Genomic DNA, 14978 nt, shown 5'->3' on the forward strand with positions numbered 1-14978 from the left:
TTGGGGTGCCCTTGCCTCGCCTGGGTCACAGGGAGCGGATCTTCCCGTCCCAGTGTAATTAGTGGTAGCATATGGTGTAACCTCTGTTAAGAGACGTGCTTAATAAGCCCTTGCTTCTGTGAACACCAGGCTAGCACCAGCCTCTTTACATTTCCTCATTATTTGGTGGTTAGCATAATATTAACTATTTTAAGAATGCAGACTTCTCTTTATCTCAGTCGAAAGGACATCCTTAGGGAGGAATCCTGCAATTTTCATTTAACCCATTTGTGACCTCTTGTGGGGAGGATGGAGCAGTTATATGCCTGAATCACTGGGGACTGTGCAAACCAAATTTCTGCTTCCGAACCTCCAAAGCCGTCAGGTTCGCCATCTTACATGAGCCTTGGCGGGTCCAAACTACGCCTGGGAGGCAGGACATACCTGTATATTAACCAGAGAATGCTTGCTTACAGGGAGAATGCGGGAGAGCCAGACTCCTGGAGCAGTTTGTCCTACGAAATACCTTATGGAGACTGTTCTGTCAGGCACCATCGGGAGCTGGACATCTATACATTAACCTCGGAGTCCCAGGCACGCGACAAATGCCCACTTGCTGGAGACACTTGCACTGGACATATTTGTAAACTTATGAACATCCAACAGCAGCTAATGGTAAGGAAGAAAATTTCCGTTTTTGGTCTTCTGTGTCCTCACCCCTTCCCCCAGTGAACCTTTCTATAATTAAAATGTAAAAATGCTTCCCTCAAAGATTGCGAGATCTGTAAATAAAGTGGTTTTTGCAGTACTTGATGTTACTGCGTACAGACACAGCACTAGCACTGGGGTTGGAGCCGTAGGAGACTGACTGTTGCACTGGTTTTTGCCAGGGCTTTGAAATCCTGGAAGATACACAGACCACTGCAGATACAGACATAAGCAACAACCAGAACTAAATTTTCCTGGCAAGAAAGGAAATTGTCTGTTTACCTTTAGAAATTTGTTGGTTTAACTTTATAAACCTAAATGAGCCAAGGAGCTTCTGAGATTGTTGCTAAGGAACAAGAACCACAGTCACTCAGAAAAAAAGCCTTTTCACAACTATTTCAATGAGTGATGATAGTGCTAGTATATTTAAATCGATAGTTGTGTGGTAAAAAGATCACTAAAAAAATAAAGACGTTATAATCCACTCAAGCCTTCAAGATAAAGTTGTTGCCAGACATAAAAACATTACAGACGCCACCTGGCATTTATTATGGATAATATAAACGTCATCCGGGTACATCTCTCATGGACATAACATCTGAAAGGCTAAGTTTAGATCGTTTTTCCACCCAGTTTATTTCAGAGCTGATTTGATTTGGAAAAATCTTGACAATAATTTCATTTAAGGCCGTCTAGGGTCAGCTCGATGCCAGAGGCTTCCTCGGGAGCAGGCATTATTTTTGAGACCAGGAGGCCAAGACACTTCACAGTAGGGCTGTATGAGGAGCCTGTCTCCGCCTTTCCCAGTCATGTTTGTTCCAGAGCAGGTATCATTTTATTACCCTCTGAATGGATTGCCAGGAAGTCAGATTTGCCCTTCGGAGCTCCTCTTCTTAGGTGAATGATAGTCCAGTTGAAAATACCAGTTTGCAGGTGCCAAAGCGACCCACAGGGTATGAGAATAGTTGACAGGAAACCATGAGAAATTTAAACAGAGAGGATGCATGTGTTAGGAGCTTCTAAAATTTTGCAGGCAGCACCGCCTGGTTTTCAGAATGTCTCTTCTATAATGTTCACCCGTCATTAAATGTAATGACCAGCTTTCATAATTTTTAGGCGACTGTTATACCCTCAACAGGAACGGAAGCAAACTAACTTTGCATACTGCGAGGAGCATAGCCCAGAAGCTTTTAGTGCAAATCCATGTTCCTTGCTTGTACTCTCTTATTGGAAGGACTTGCATAAGAAGAAAGTCTTCATTTTACGCTTACACGTGTAAACTTGCACAATACATCAGTAAGTAGGCAGGACTAGTCTGATGAGGGAATACTCTGTACTGACTGAGCAAATAAATGAATTGACAGGACAGTGGGCAGCGATAGGCATGGGATTATTCGAATAGATCAGATAGTGAGTGAAGAGCAAACCAGATGTTTTAAAAGTAGCTTTTATGTACCAAATAAATAGTAGTATTATAAGAGCTCCTGTAATTTTGATAAAAAAGCAAATTCCCCCTAAAGATCAACTGTATTTGTTTTTCTCTACCTGTGATTTTTGCATAATTACAACCTTAGATTAGCTAAAGATGTTATGTTTTTTCTACATTGTATTGTGAATATTTTTCTGATTTCAGTATGATATCCGTACTTAACATTTATAGTAACTGCACAGCATTTCCCATCAGGTTGATTATTTTAACCATTGCCATGTAGTTGGTTATGTCTTTACATTTTAAAAAATATTTTAAAGTTGCAAAACCCATTTTTGAGATGACCTAAAATACCCTCCAACCACATTACCGTCTGAGAATAATCAAGAATTAAGTATTTTAGTTGGATGTTCTTATTTACTTAATATTTGGTATTAGACAACAGGAACTGCTTTGATCAAACGGTAAAAGAATATCTATCGTGCCACTGTTCTTGAAATTATGAACTCATAGCTAAAATTGTTAAGCTAGGCTGAATGGGGCGTATTTGGGGGATTAAAGGACACCGTATAACTCCTCAGTGAGAATTTAGGGCACAGAGCCTCTGCCTGCCTTCTGATCAAAGAGCATTTACCCAGCTGGTTAGGATTTGTTTTCACTTGTATATATGAGGACCCTCTGAAGACTCTATAAAAGGTATCTTTTTCAGCTGCTCATTTGAAGATAGCCACTGTGATTTTTTAAAATAAGGTTTTTGAGGCTCAGTTTTAGGCTACTTTCCAAAATAAGTTCATAATATAGAAAATAGTCATCTTATGTATTCTTGACCATTTTTATCATCCCATTGGATTTGTAGCTATAAGAGAGGAAAGTGAACAAGAGAAAATGTATTTGTATTTATTTAGATCAGCTCATCGTGTGACCTTAGAAGGGCTGGAATGGCAGTGAGTTCTCTCCAACAGGATTTTTGCTTATAAGCGGCAGTGACATCTTTTCCCAGGAACAATTTTTAAAACGTCTCTTTCATTTCCACCTAGAAAACAAACCTCAAGCAGATGGACCATCCGATGGCTTTAATGATGACAGCGCAAGGTCCTGCAGGGCTGCCCGCTGCCCAGGCTGCGGATGGGCAGTGTCTTCCCTGCACGCCAGTGTCCCCGGACGGCCAGCAGCTTTCTCCAACTCGGGCAGGTACCGGGCACCCTCCGTGCTGCCCAGGAGGCACTGGGCAGGTTGGCAGTGCCCCTGATGTGTCCCGTGTGGGGAAGGAAGGCAACACAGACTGTGCGTCTAGGGAAAAAAATCAAGGCGTGGAGAAAAGAGGGGAAGAGGCGGAGCCAGCACTGACTGTGGACTCTGGAACAGTGTCTGATGCCAGCAGCCGCCTTCAGAGCATGTCTGAGTGTGGAGGACGGGGCACCGGAGGCCTTGCATCCTGCAGAATCGCAAATGAAGAAACTGGAGCAAACCCTGCTGCAGTGGCCGCAGACCAGGCAGCTCTGGGCAGGGCAGACGCTGTCCTGCCGGGAGTCGTGGTCCTGGAGCCCGGCACGGCCCCGTGTGTGTCTGGAGGTGATGTGGTAGTCCATTCAGCAGTAGGTGCCAGTGTCCCAGAGACTGCAGGGGAGACAGAATGCGGTCTCGTGAACCCCAATGCTGCCCCCCAGAAGGTTATGGCCGAAGCAGGGGAAAGTACAAAGGAAAGGTTTGAGAACTCACCTGTCGGCACCGCTGGAGCCTCTGCTGTGAAAGGCACAAGCAAGCCTGTGGATAAAGCCGGTGTTCCCACCTGTGTCGCTGCCACCGGGTCCCTGGGGGGCGACCAACCTGCTGAATCTTCACTTGCATTTAGTAATGGAGAAACCTCCATTGAAAAAACTGCAGAGACTGAAACTTCAGGAAGTTGTAAAGCGAGCACTGGTGCTCTCGTAGATCAGAACCCTCTGGTCGTTCCAGCTGCTGCGAAAGACAAGATTTCAGATGGGTCTGAACCTGACGCTTCCTTAGCAAACACACGTGAGGCAGTGTCACCCTCTGATGTGACCCTTTCCCGGCCACAAAGAGATGTGATGCCAAGTCAGACATCAGAGACGAATTCATCTCATGTTCCAGGCCCAGACAGCAAATCACCCGTCTGTCCTACAGCTGGAGACCAGGGCCTTTGTGCTGCCTCTGCATGGCGACAGGACACAGGGCCTTCTAGTGGTGCGGTGGCTGCAGGACATCGTGCTGACACAGCCACCCCGCCGGGAAGCACTGCTGCAGGACTGCCCAGCACACAACTTCCGCCCACGGCCGTCTGCTCTGAGGGCCCACAGGCTCGCTCAGCCACCCCTGCCCCTGGAGGAGACGCCCAGGAAGATGTGGGGTTTTGTCCTCTAGAAATTCCAGACAAAGAGGGCCAAGAAGGAGATTTGAAATTAGAAACATCTTTAACAACGATGCTCGTGGTGCTTCCACCTCCACATGCCACTGTCCCCAAAACTGACAAAGAAGCAGTACCCGACCAGGCAGTGACATCGGGCAGGACTTTCTCTCTGGCAAGCCGTCCAGGCAGTGAATCAGTAACCAGGGATGACGCACTTTCTCTTGTCCCCTCCCAGAGCAGAAAGGGAACAGCAACTCCTGAGCCACATACCACTAAAGATTGTAGAGATGGCCGGGATGCAACTGATCGAGAGAGGCAGCCGCTAGAAGCCGGGACAGCAGGCCGCACCGCCTCCCCTGCCCTGGATCTCCAGCCCAGAATGGGCAACATTGGTCTCGTAGGATTTGGTGGGGAGCAGGGGGATCCCTGCCTCTCAGCAGCCCCTGAGGTTCAGAATACCGAGGGGCCCACTGACTCGTCCCTGCTGTATGTGGGGAAGGCCCCTTTGGCCCCAGATTCCAGTTTGACTGATGAAGGAAAAAATCTGGTGGTTCTAGAAAGCTCTGCAGCTCAGGGACAAGATGACAAGGTTAAAGCAGTGACTTGCTCCTCCATTAAGGATGCCGGTGTTTCTTCAGGGATGTTGCAGGAAGCGCAGAAAGCAGCCCCTCCTGGGCGTGAGGCCCCGGGCATCTGTGGAGAGCCCAGCTCAGCTGCCTGTGCCGGGGACAAAGCGCTGGAAGCCGGTGCCGCACAGGGCACACCCTCCGCCTGTCTGAACGCAGAAACCAAACATAACAAGGAAGTGGCCCCACCAGTGCCACTGCTGACTGAAGGTGGGGCTGCACAGAGCCTGGTGCCACCAGGAGCAGGTCTGGCTGCAGACTCGAGCCAGGAAGCCCTGGGTGCCGAGCCCAGCCGCTCACCTCTGCTGCCAGGTGACTCTGAGGCTCTTACTTGCAATGGATCTTTGGCTCTGGATGTGGGAGTGAAAAACACTCAGTCCCAGGGCAAGAGCCCTGCTTGTGAGGTGGGTGGAAATGTGCTGGGGGACGTGCCAGGGGTCGATGCCATGCAAGGAGCTGCTGGGGCCAGAAGAAAGGATTTATCATGCAACGCTCAAGGCCTCCCGACTCCAGAAGTGCCGTTGAGCCAGGAGAAGAACGTGATCCGGAGTTTGCCAGGCGCTGTACCAGACACAGGTGTGACTGACCTCCAGCGCGCTGCACCCCCAGAGATGGTGCCTCTCGGTTGGGAGAAAGCGAGGCTGGAGGGAGCCGACCGGAGCTCTAGCACGGGCGACTGCCAACAGGCACGCGTGGATGAGGATGCACGTCCCGTCCCGCTACAGCCTGTTGCTAGAGAGCTCCCTGCAGACACGGGGTCCTCACCCAGGGATGACAGGGCCCTGAGCAGGGAAGGGGGTGGTCCCCCTCTGCCTGGCATCTTGTCTGCCAAAGCGGAGCATCAGCCCTCGAGAGCTGAGTCGATCGAGGAGGCTGCGAGTCGCATCGTGGATGCCGTCCTAGAGCGTGTCAAGGCCTCCGGAGCCCTGTTCACAGAGGGGCCGGTCAGTCCCCTGTTACCGTCCAGTCCTTCAGACTCAGGCCCAGGGACTGAACAGCGGGAGAGCGCGTCCGTGCCTGGGGAGACCCCGCACGTGGGCAGGATTGGGGAAGAAGCCCCTGGGAACCGTGCAGGACCTTCCGCTGGAAGGTTGGAGCCAGAGAAGATTGTCCAGCCAGCCCAAGGACCAGAGGCGGTGACAGGTAAGCAAAGCAGAATGCAGCATTAGCAACCGGAGGGGCAGTTCCCTGGGGGGTCTCTGTGGTGTGCTGTCAAATTCAGAAACAGAGGTGTCTGTTGTTTAGACGCTTGTGCGCCTCAGGTAGGTTGCCACGTTCATCATCAGGAGGAGGCGTCATCGCGGGTGTGGACAGATTTTGTGGACTCCTGGCTTGACTGCTTCAGCCTGTCCATGTTCTGTCTGTCACCCTGGAGCAGTTGTCAGTTGCCTAACGTGGAACTCAGTGCCTACTAGATCACCGGCGCGCGGAAGGAGTGAAGGAATTCAGCAGATGTTTCCATTCCCACGGCTTAGTCCTTTCTCTAGAGCCGTCAGACACGGTGCTGAGAACACGGCGTCTTCACAAGCCTGAAAGTCCTTTCTTTCCCTGTCAGCCTACTCTGTGTTCTGAGCAAATTTAGTCAGTGGTTTCATGAGGAACTCTATCCTTCTAAGCTGACGGTCCCACATCCCAAATGGTGGTATTAGGTCATTGGTGAGGGTTGGGGGAAGGGAACTCACTCCCTCCTTTTCCTGCCTGAGGAGCAGACCTCCTGTCCCATTGCCTGTTGCTTTTGGGCAGCAGTCTGGGAATTCAGGACCCTGCTCAGTGCAGGGGTAGGATGCAGGATTTCCGCCCAGCCCAGTCTGCTGAGCTGCTGCCACAGGGCAGACGTCGTGTCTGCTTATCTTGGTGAAGCAGCTGCAGTGAGCAGATTGCTCACACAGCAGCCTGTTGCATCTATGGGTAACCGGGCCCAGAGAGAGCAAAGAGAAAGAAACCACGGCGGCGCGGTGGGAGTCAGCTCTCTGAAGGAGACTTACTGGGGGTTGAGGCCGCAGCCAAAACTGGAGTATTGACTCCCGGACTGTTTCAAGGTCGGTGTGGTACACACTTGGCTACCGCCCTTTGCTACCGGGTATAGACCGAGGGCCTGTCTCCATGCTTGCCCCTAGGCTTCTGTAGGTAAGAAGTAGCCTGTTTGGTTTTTTATTGTTTGATTGTGGTTTTGCTGTTCTTTCTAATTGCTGAAAATCCTTTAAGTGTAGCACACAGTTCAGAGTGTGGGGGTGGGGGTATGTAGAGAAACGAACAAATAGAACAAGAAGTGGCTTAGGAAAAAGCAGTGGAAACACAATAGTCATTTTCCCCGATTAAGCATTTTTAACCATTTATAATCCTCTCCCCGCCCTCTAGTTGAGGGAGTTAAGAGACCTGAGGAAGAATTTTGTGGTGACTTCGGGTTTTTGCTCCAATGAATATTTTGGATTGTTAGTGATAGAAATTTATTGGCTGCTAGCTCAGAATTTAAATGAGAAATAAGGTCTCTAATTTTTAAAATAAGGCACGACAACAAGTCTATTTTGGGGGCGCTGGCAGGCTGACATTTCAGAAGAATGGGAGTGGCTGTAAACTGATGCCTGGCTCTGTGTTCTTCTCATTTGGGTGCTACGTCTTTGGCTGCCTGGGCTGGCATTATTTCTCTGGCTCCCTCAGAGTTTAACCCAAGCAAGTGCAAACTGCATGAGCGTGGTGTCTGTGGTACCCTGTGAGAAACGGTGGAAAGCAGGGAGCATTTCAGACTTTGACATGTACGTAAATAGAGTCAAGATGCTAAGAAACGATTTTTGAGACTTTCAGGTTTTAGGAAGGAAAACGGATGACGTTTCAACAGTATCTCTGGGTTTGGGGTTGGTGGGTATGTGTGGGTGGGTTACTTGTTCTGCTACCAAGGAGTCATATGTGCTCGGTGCTCATGATCTAAAACTACAGAGAGAAGCAGCCAGTGATGGAAGCTGCTGTTTTCAGAAAATAGCCAGGATTGGGGAAAGTCCCCGGCCACATTGCCTTAGAGAAAAAGCCCCTGAGTCTGATCTCAGCACCAAAAGGGTATTTTCTGGGAAGTTGATAGTCCACTCCTGAATATAACCATCGTGTTTTGTGAGTGGAGAGACCTGGGCTTCACTTCTGATGCGGAAGGAGCCGCAGTGACACTGGCTTCAGTTTTTATGTACCGCTGTAGCTCAAGCCAAACAGAAATTGAAACGGGGAAAACACAGTTTCCAGTTAGAAAGGAGGCCGCGGCCCTGCACCCTTCAGGAGCATTAGTTGCAGTGCTTTGGGAAGCTGGTGGTGCATATCTGAGCCAGGCCAGTCCTGCCCAGGTTGCCACCACCCCTTAGGTCTCAGAAATCACTCTCTGCCATTGTGACTGGCCTCTGCGTGTCAGAAAGATGTGTTTTCAGTTGCTGGGTATAGGATAGTCAGGTTGTGCCAAAAAATCACATCCCCAAATAAATAGAATAAAAATCAACAGCAGTAAAAAAAAAAAAAAAAAAAATTACTCTAACTCACTCAGGAATGTTTTGATCCAGGAATACTTCCAATGGGATTACTTAGCCAGGTTTTTCTTTTTTAAGTTCAATCACATTTTTTTTTTGAAATGTAGGACAGATTTTGGTTCTTTGGGCAAGCAAACTTGGTTGCCAATTTTTAAATTGCTAGTAAGATTATATAAGGGCAAAGGAAGAAGAAAGGAGATTTGTGAATGTTCATTTATAGAAATGTAACTTGCCTAAATCTAAGGTAGACCTTTGTGCATGTCACAATATGCTATTAGAATAAAGTCTTAATATAATTTATTCTTTGGTGAAGGAAATCTCTCTCTGCCCTTTGGTGTAAGGACAGTTTTCTCTGCCAGAATATAGAGGCATGACTAGGTTAATAACAACCACAGAAAACTTGCTGTGTGAAATTTAGATGGTATTATAGTTCCATCTATTTGGATTACCACGGTGAATTTTGACTGGTAATCACCAGCCCCCTTTAAAGAGGGTCAAAGCCTAAATTTGCTTCAGACCGCAGTTTATCACTTCCTTCCTGGACTTGCTTGACCAAATGGTGGTCAGGTAACAGAAACCACTACTGTTCCATCTGTTGAGCCTAATTCTAAAGAAAGCACACAATAACTTTTTCTTCAAAAAAGGAACTGCTAATTTGTGATAATGTTTTGGTTTGGGAAGAAACAAAAGTTAAAACAAGAAATAACTTACTAGAATCATTTCGTATTATCAATTGCAGTCCTGGCTAAATGAGTGTGTGTAGTGTGTTTTTAAAAGAAAGACTCTTCCCAAAGGCTTTAGCTCGTTCTCGGCGGTTCTTTCCTTTTTGTGCTGCACAAATGCAGACATTGCCTCTTGGTTGCTTGTCACAATGGACTGCCTAGCGTCAGCTGTGTTAATCCGTTTCCTTGGAGCTCGTGCATTTACTTTTCCATGTGTAAGTCAGCGAGTGAAAATGGAAGTTCAGTCGACATTGAGTTGGCTCTTCCCTTCGCTACAACCCCATGTGAAGGCTGGGGGGAAACCGTACAACCTTGTGATACAAGAATAGCTTACCACAGGGTCAGACATGACACCAGCTCCTGCGAGCCAAAGAATACCTTTCCGTTTAGCACCAAAGCAAAAACAAACAAAACACCCGAAACCTGGAGCATGTTGTGTAAATAGTGAGGCACAGGAATCAATTTTTCAAATGTGCTTTGTAAACCCCTTGTTCTCTTCAGAAATGCCAGACACAAAAGCTGACGATGAAGTGGATTTTCTGAGTAATACCAGGGAGAGTTCAGTTTCCGAGGAGGTGGCTGGAGGGGACATGGCCACGACACTTAAGATGATGAGACAAGACCCGAAGACCGAGACGGTAAGTGGCAGCAGGTCTGTGGGGGCACAGCCTGTGACGAGCGTGGTCTGCTGTGTGTGATTTATAGCCGTGTTTCCTTGTTGGGGGATATTTGTTTTTCACAGCAGTATTTTTCCCCTTCTCTCGTTCCATTACCTATAAACGTGGACGTGGCACTGCAGTTAAGCCTTCATAAGTGGTGTGCACCACAGGGCAAAGTTTTGTTCTGGGCTCACCCGCATGGGTCCCTGGGAGATGGTGATGAAAAAGATTTTCCCTGTGAGCGCAAGACTTTTCAATTTGTCATTAAGTTTCATGTGTTACAACATGAGAATTACCACCGAAGGGATATGGTAACCCTTTTCAAACCTGACTCTTCTGTTTACAGAAACTGATAGCAGCAAAAACAAAATTTTGAACTTAGAGCTCTATACTGACTGTACAGTATGAAGTAAGACATTTTTAGTGATGGGAAAAAAGGTTCAGTTTTTTTTCATAACAGCTTTATTGGGATGTAATTCACATACCGTAAAATCCACCCATTCAAGTGACCTGCATAGTTGAGTAGTTTTTAATAGATTTAGAGGCGTGCAACTGTCATCGCTGTCTAATTTTAGAACATTGTCATTAGCCCGAAAAGAAGCCCCCTACTTATTAGCAAGCAGCCCCCCCTTCCCCCCCCCCCCCCCCAGCCCCTGGTAGTCTTTCTGTTGATATGCATATGCTCCCTCTGGAACTTCATGGAAATGGAATTATACGATACGTGGTCTTTTGTGACCACATATTTCTTTCACTTAGCATGTTTCAAAGTTCATGTTGTAACATTGACCAGTATTTGATTTCCTTTTATTGCCAAGTCATGGCCCGTTGTGAGTGTACCACATTTTGTTGCACGATTGGATCGTTTCCACCTTTTGGCCGTTGTGAGTAATACTGCTGTGAACATTTGTGGCCAAGTGTGTGTGGACATAAGTTTTCATTTACCTAGGAGTGGATTTGCTGGATCATATGTGCTGATTGTATATTTAATAGTCAGTAAGTTTTCAAAAATGTTTTTCTTCAGGATCTTGAGATGGTTTTTCTTCTTGTTTAAAGCTATTAACTTTTCAAATGAGGAAACTAACACTGCTCTCAGTTTTAGATTCCATGCTTGTTTAAAAAAAAAGAAAGAAAGAAAAAAAACCAACTTTTGGAAGTTGACAGTCAAGTTCCTGGACTAAATCAAGTTGACCCTCAGAAAAGTAGCCTCCTTGTCTAGACTGGAGGGTGCGCTGTTTTTGTTCTTCAGAAGCAAGTGTGGTGTTTTCTTCAAGTTACACCAGTAGGTAAACAGCACTGCACCCTCCCAAACTGTTTTCAAGTGTATGAACTGTGATAAACAAGCTTAGGTTTATGGGAGTCCAGCGGTGGGGAGGTGCTGACTGTTCCACCCGCCCCTAGTCCAGATAATATTCATGACTAATGCCTGGGTGGCTGCTTGTGGAGCAGGCATTATTCAGACAAATGCTGCTTTTGCCCCTGGGGAAAGAAGAGCACACACCCTGCATGGGTAAGCGGGTCTTTGTTTCCAGAAGCCCCTAAAAAAAAAAAGGAGCGAAGGAGCAAACTCACATCCTTGCATCACTGACCTCCATCTTAACACCACAGGGCTTCAGTCCATCGCTGGCCGTAGACCCTTTGCTTGCCAGTGAGAAATACTTCTCATTGTGTCTTGTCTCTTACGAAGAACAAAAAACATTTTTAAAAACAAAACTCGCTCATCTCTTTCCTGTTCTCATTTTCCCTCTAGTTTCAGGCGTGGAGAGAGAGAATATCCCTCTGGTTGGTGAGCATGCCTCACTTTACACATAAAAGAATTAGACCATCAGAGAGTCATGTGATGAGAACAAGGTCAGACTCAGCTGGAATGGAAGCCCGGAGTTGGATTTCTCACCTAGGATTTGCACAGCGGGGCGCGGTCCCTCTTGTCTGGTAGCAGCTCTGTGATTGGTGGATTCATGCTGAGGGGCAGCAGTAGGTTAGAGCCAGGTAATTGGTCTGTTGATGAGGGAGAGCCATGCCCTGTGCTTTGTGTCAGCTGCCTCTTGGTAAAGTTGGGATTTTGGGTTCTTGAAGACGGTCCGGTCTAAATAGTGGAGACTTTTGTGTTCACAGCAGTGTCGTAATGATGTGAAATCTGACCACTGAGCTCTCCTCCCTGTTGCTCTGCCAGACTCGCCCTATTTGCTGTGAATTGAGAAGACAAAGGGTGGACACACACTTTAGTTTTTCCCACGTCCCATTTTCTTTTCCATCTAGCTCTTCATGTTGCTGTATTCACTGTGTAGGTTTTCACTGGGTCAGGAAAGAGAAATCCGCAAGCTTTCTTTTTTTTTTTTTTTTTTTGGGGGGGTGTGTGTGTAAAGGACAGATAGTAAATATTTTTGGCTTTTGGGGACATAAGGCCTCTGTTACAACTAGTCAACTTTGCTGTTCTGGTGTGGAAGCAGCCATAGGTTGCACGTAAACCAGAGTGTGACCGTGTTTCAATAAAATTTTATAGACACTAAAATGTGAATTTCAGATAGTGTCCATGTGTTATGAAATACTCTTTTTTGAGTAATTTTTCTTTTTAATTATTGAAAAATGTAAAATTTACTCATAGGTTTTTCATGGGCTGTACAAAAACAGGCAGTGGACCACTGGCGGTGGTTTGTGGGCCCGCTGGCCCCTGGCCTATAGAATACATGTGCATGAGTGGATGGAAAGAAAGAGAAGGAAAGTAGACTTCTTTTCTAAATGGCTTTGTCTGTTTTGTGGTGAAAGCTGTACTTGTTACCTACAAGTTGAGAGGCAGAGTTCCAGCTCCGTCTCTCCCAACTAGCTTTTTGACTTAGCCACCCCCACAGTTGGCCTTGTAGTTTTGACCTTCTGGAATCCGTGTTTGCAGCCTAAAAAGGGTTACTTGAGCTTGCGATCATAATTGAGGGTGGAGTGACTTCTGTTTAATGTTATTTAATCCGATCTTTCTGACACATGCCCAGTCCCTGGGTTGGCCTTGGGAATAGTCCAGTCATTGCTTCACTGAATCACCCTCTTCCAAAGGTAAAACAGAAAGAATTTGTGTATCTTATGCTTTGCTACTGTCTTGGAAACTTAGAATGGTGGTGCATTTATGGCAGTTTTCTCGTAAATGTAAATAAATAATCCATTTTAAAATCTTACAGGAGTGTCCCTGTTCAGTAACCTTCCCTAAACGTGTATAATTGTCAGCGCACAGGAACTCTGTTGAGTGTGGCACTACCAAGTATATAAAGAAAAAAGGTACAGTCAGGTTCCTGTTTTTTTTTCTCGAGTCCAGTGGTCTGTCTGTCTTACAAACTGAGGAGTCGTTTGTTTTATTCCTTAACCTGCTTGACACGTTGTGCTGTAAATAAGCCCTTACTTTAAAAGTTGACAATGCTTAAAAATCATGATCCGTAAAGGAATTAGGCGATATCAAGATTAATGCTTGTTTATATTCTCAGAAAAAACACATTTATGCGTTAAATGCTGCATGTTTCTCCATAGATGATAGATGGTCCTAATGTCTCTTCACTGGGTTGAAAATTGTTCAGAATTCAGGAAACCAGGTCACTTAGCCACACATAATCAAGTCCGTTCCCATTAGTCATTTTATCAGCACTGTATGGTTGTAGTTACTGAGTGTTGCCAAGGCTTTAGCAGTAGTTACAATTTAATATTCAACATTGTCTTACATATTTTACTGGTTTCAAGGTTCTCAGATTACCTTTCGTTATTTTCTTTTTTCCCCTCAATGAGTTAGTATATATCAAGCACTCAGAACAGAGCCTGGCACGCAGTAAGTACAGCTTAGCATTGTTATTTTTAGTTTCATAACTTCAGATTCCAGATTCCTTTTCACTCATTCGGGTGACCAGTGGCATATGGAGGTTCCTCAGACAATCAAGACTCAGGTTCTGCTTCTTGAACATTACTATAAAAGCTTCGGGAATAGCATCAGACCTTAATTTAAGTTGGGAGAGTTGGACCTTGTTTTACCTCTGAGACTTTTAGGATTTTCATGAACTTCAAAGATTATCTGAAGTCCAACACCTTTGTTTTAAAGGAGAAGAAGTGAATAATTCAGTGTGGTTAAGTGACTTGCCCCATTCCACAACTAGTTATCTCGGTAACCTAGATTAGAACCTCGCTTGTACATAAGCAGTGTTTCCGTTATACGTACTGTGGTCGGCACAGTAGCCATGCTGGGGGTCCGCTTCTGGGGAGTCCAGTTCACTGGGACGGGGTTTGGCATTTTACACGAGTGCTCCTGAATGGTGCACATACGCACCAAGATTCTAAAACCATCACGTTATACTCCTGTGCTTTCAGTGATAGTCGGAGAAATTCCTTTGGCCATTTTAGGACCAAAGCTGATTGACTTATAAACTAAGTGTTGTATTCTTGTTGTAATGTATTGAGTTTTAGCTAAACACCACCAAGATGGTGTTTGTCCAAAGAGTTTGCTTTTGGTGCAGGAATTTATTCAGATTTTCTGCCTTTTTTCCCCTGAAGAATGATATGAGTAGGTATAGAGATGACACTGAATCTTTCAGTCCATAATAGAAGCTTTCTCAGACCCTTCACGTTGAGAATATGGTGGCCAGAAAGAATTCTGACTTCTGCTTGCTGTCCCCGTGCTGCAAACCGGCATGCTCCACATCTTGTGTGACCCTTTTCTCGGGTACGTGGCCACGCTCATTAGAAGGGGCCTGCCTCCCTGACGTATCAGTTCGTGGGGATATCTCTGTCATAATTCCTTTTCCAAATGCTCATTGCGTAAGCTTCTTGGCCATGTGGAACGGTTAATTCAGCAAGCCCGTGGATCCTGTTGGGTGCCCATGGTCCTAGCAGCCAGGCACTCACACATATATATCCAAGCACAACTCTAAAATCGCATATGTGGAGTATTAGGTTACTGGGAAAGTCTACACTCCACTTAACACATGCTCCCCAATCAAGAAGAAAGCACTAACGATTGTCA

At 46.2% G+C, this 14978-nt stretch overlaps 1 protein-coding gene across 17 annotated transcripts in view; it reads left to right on the plus strand.

Annotated features, from left to right (window-relative positions):
• AKAP13 (A-kinase anchoring protein 13) overlaps positions 1-14978 on the plus strand; it is a 253883-nt gene that overhangs the window by 124351 nt on the left and 114554 nt on the right. For all 17 annotated transcript variants that reach the window (XM_074317388.2, XM_074317391.2, XM_074317390.2 and 14 more), the window contains 3 exons: positions 456-654; positions 3154-6253; positions 9837-9973. In XM_074317388.2, the coding sequence (XP_074173489.2) occupies positions 456-654; positions 3154-6253; positions 9837-9973 (3436 nt within the window). The remainder of the gene's footprint in view (positions 1-455; positions 655-3153; positions 6254-9836; positions 9974-14978) is intronic.

The sequence above is a fragment of the Rhinolophus sinicus genome, chromosome 13, assembly GCF_057876585.1.
Source record: "Rhinolophus sinicus isolate RSI-liver-muscle chromosome 13, RSI-T2T, whole genome shotgun sequence".
NCBI classification, from domain to species: Eukaryota; Metazoa; Chordata; class Mammalia; order Chiroptera; family Rhinolophidae; genus Rhinolophus; species Rhinolophus sinicus.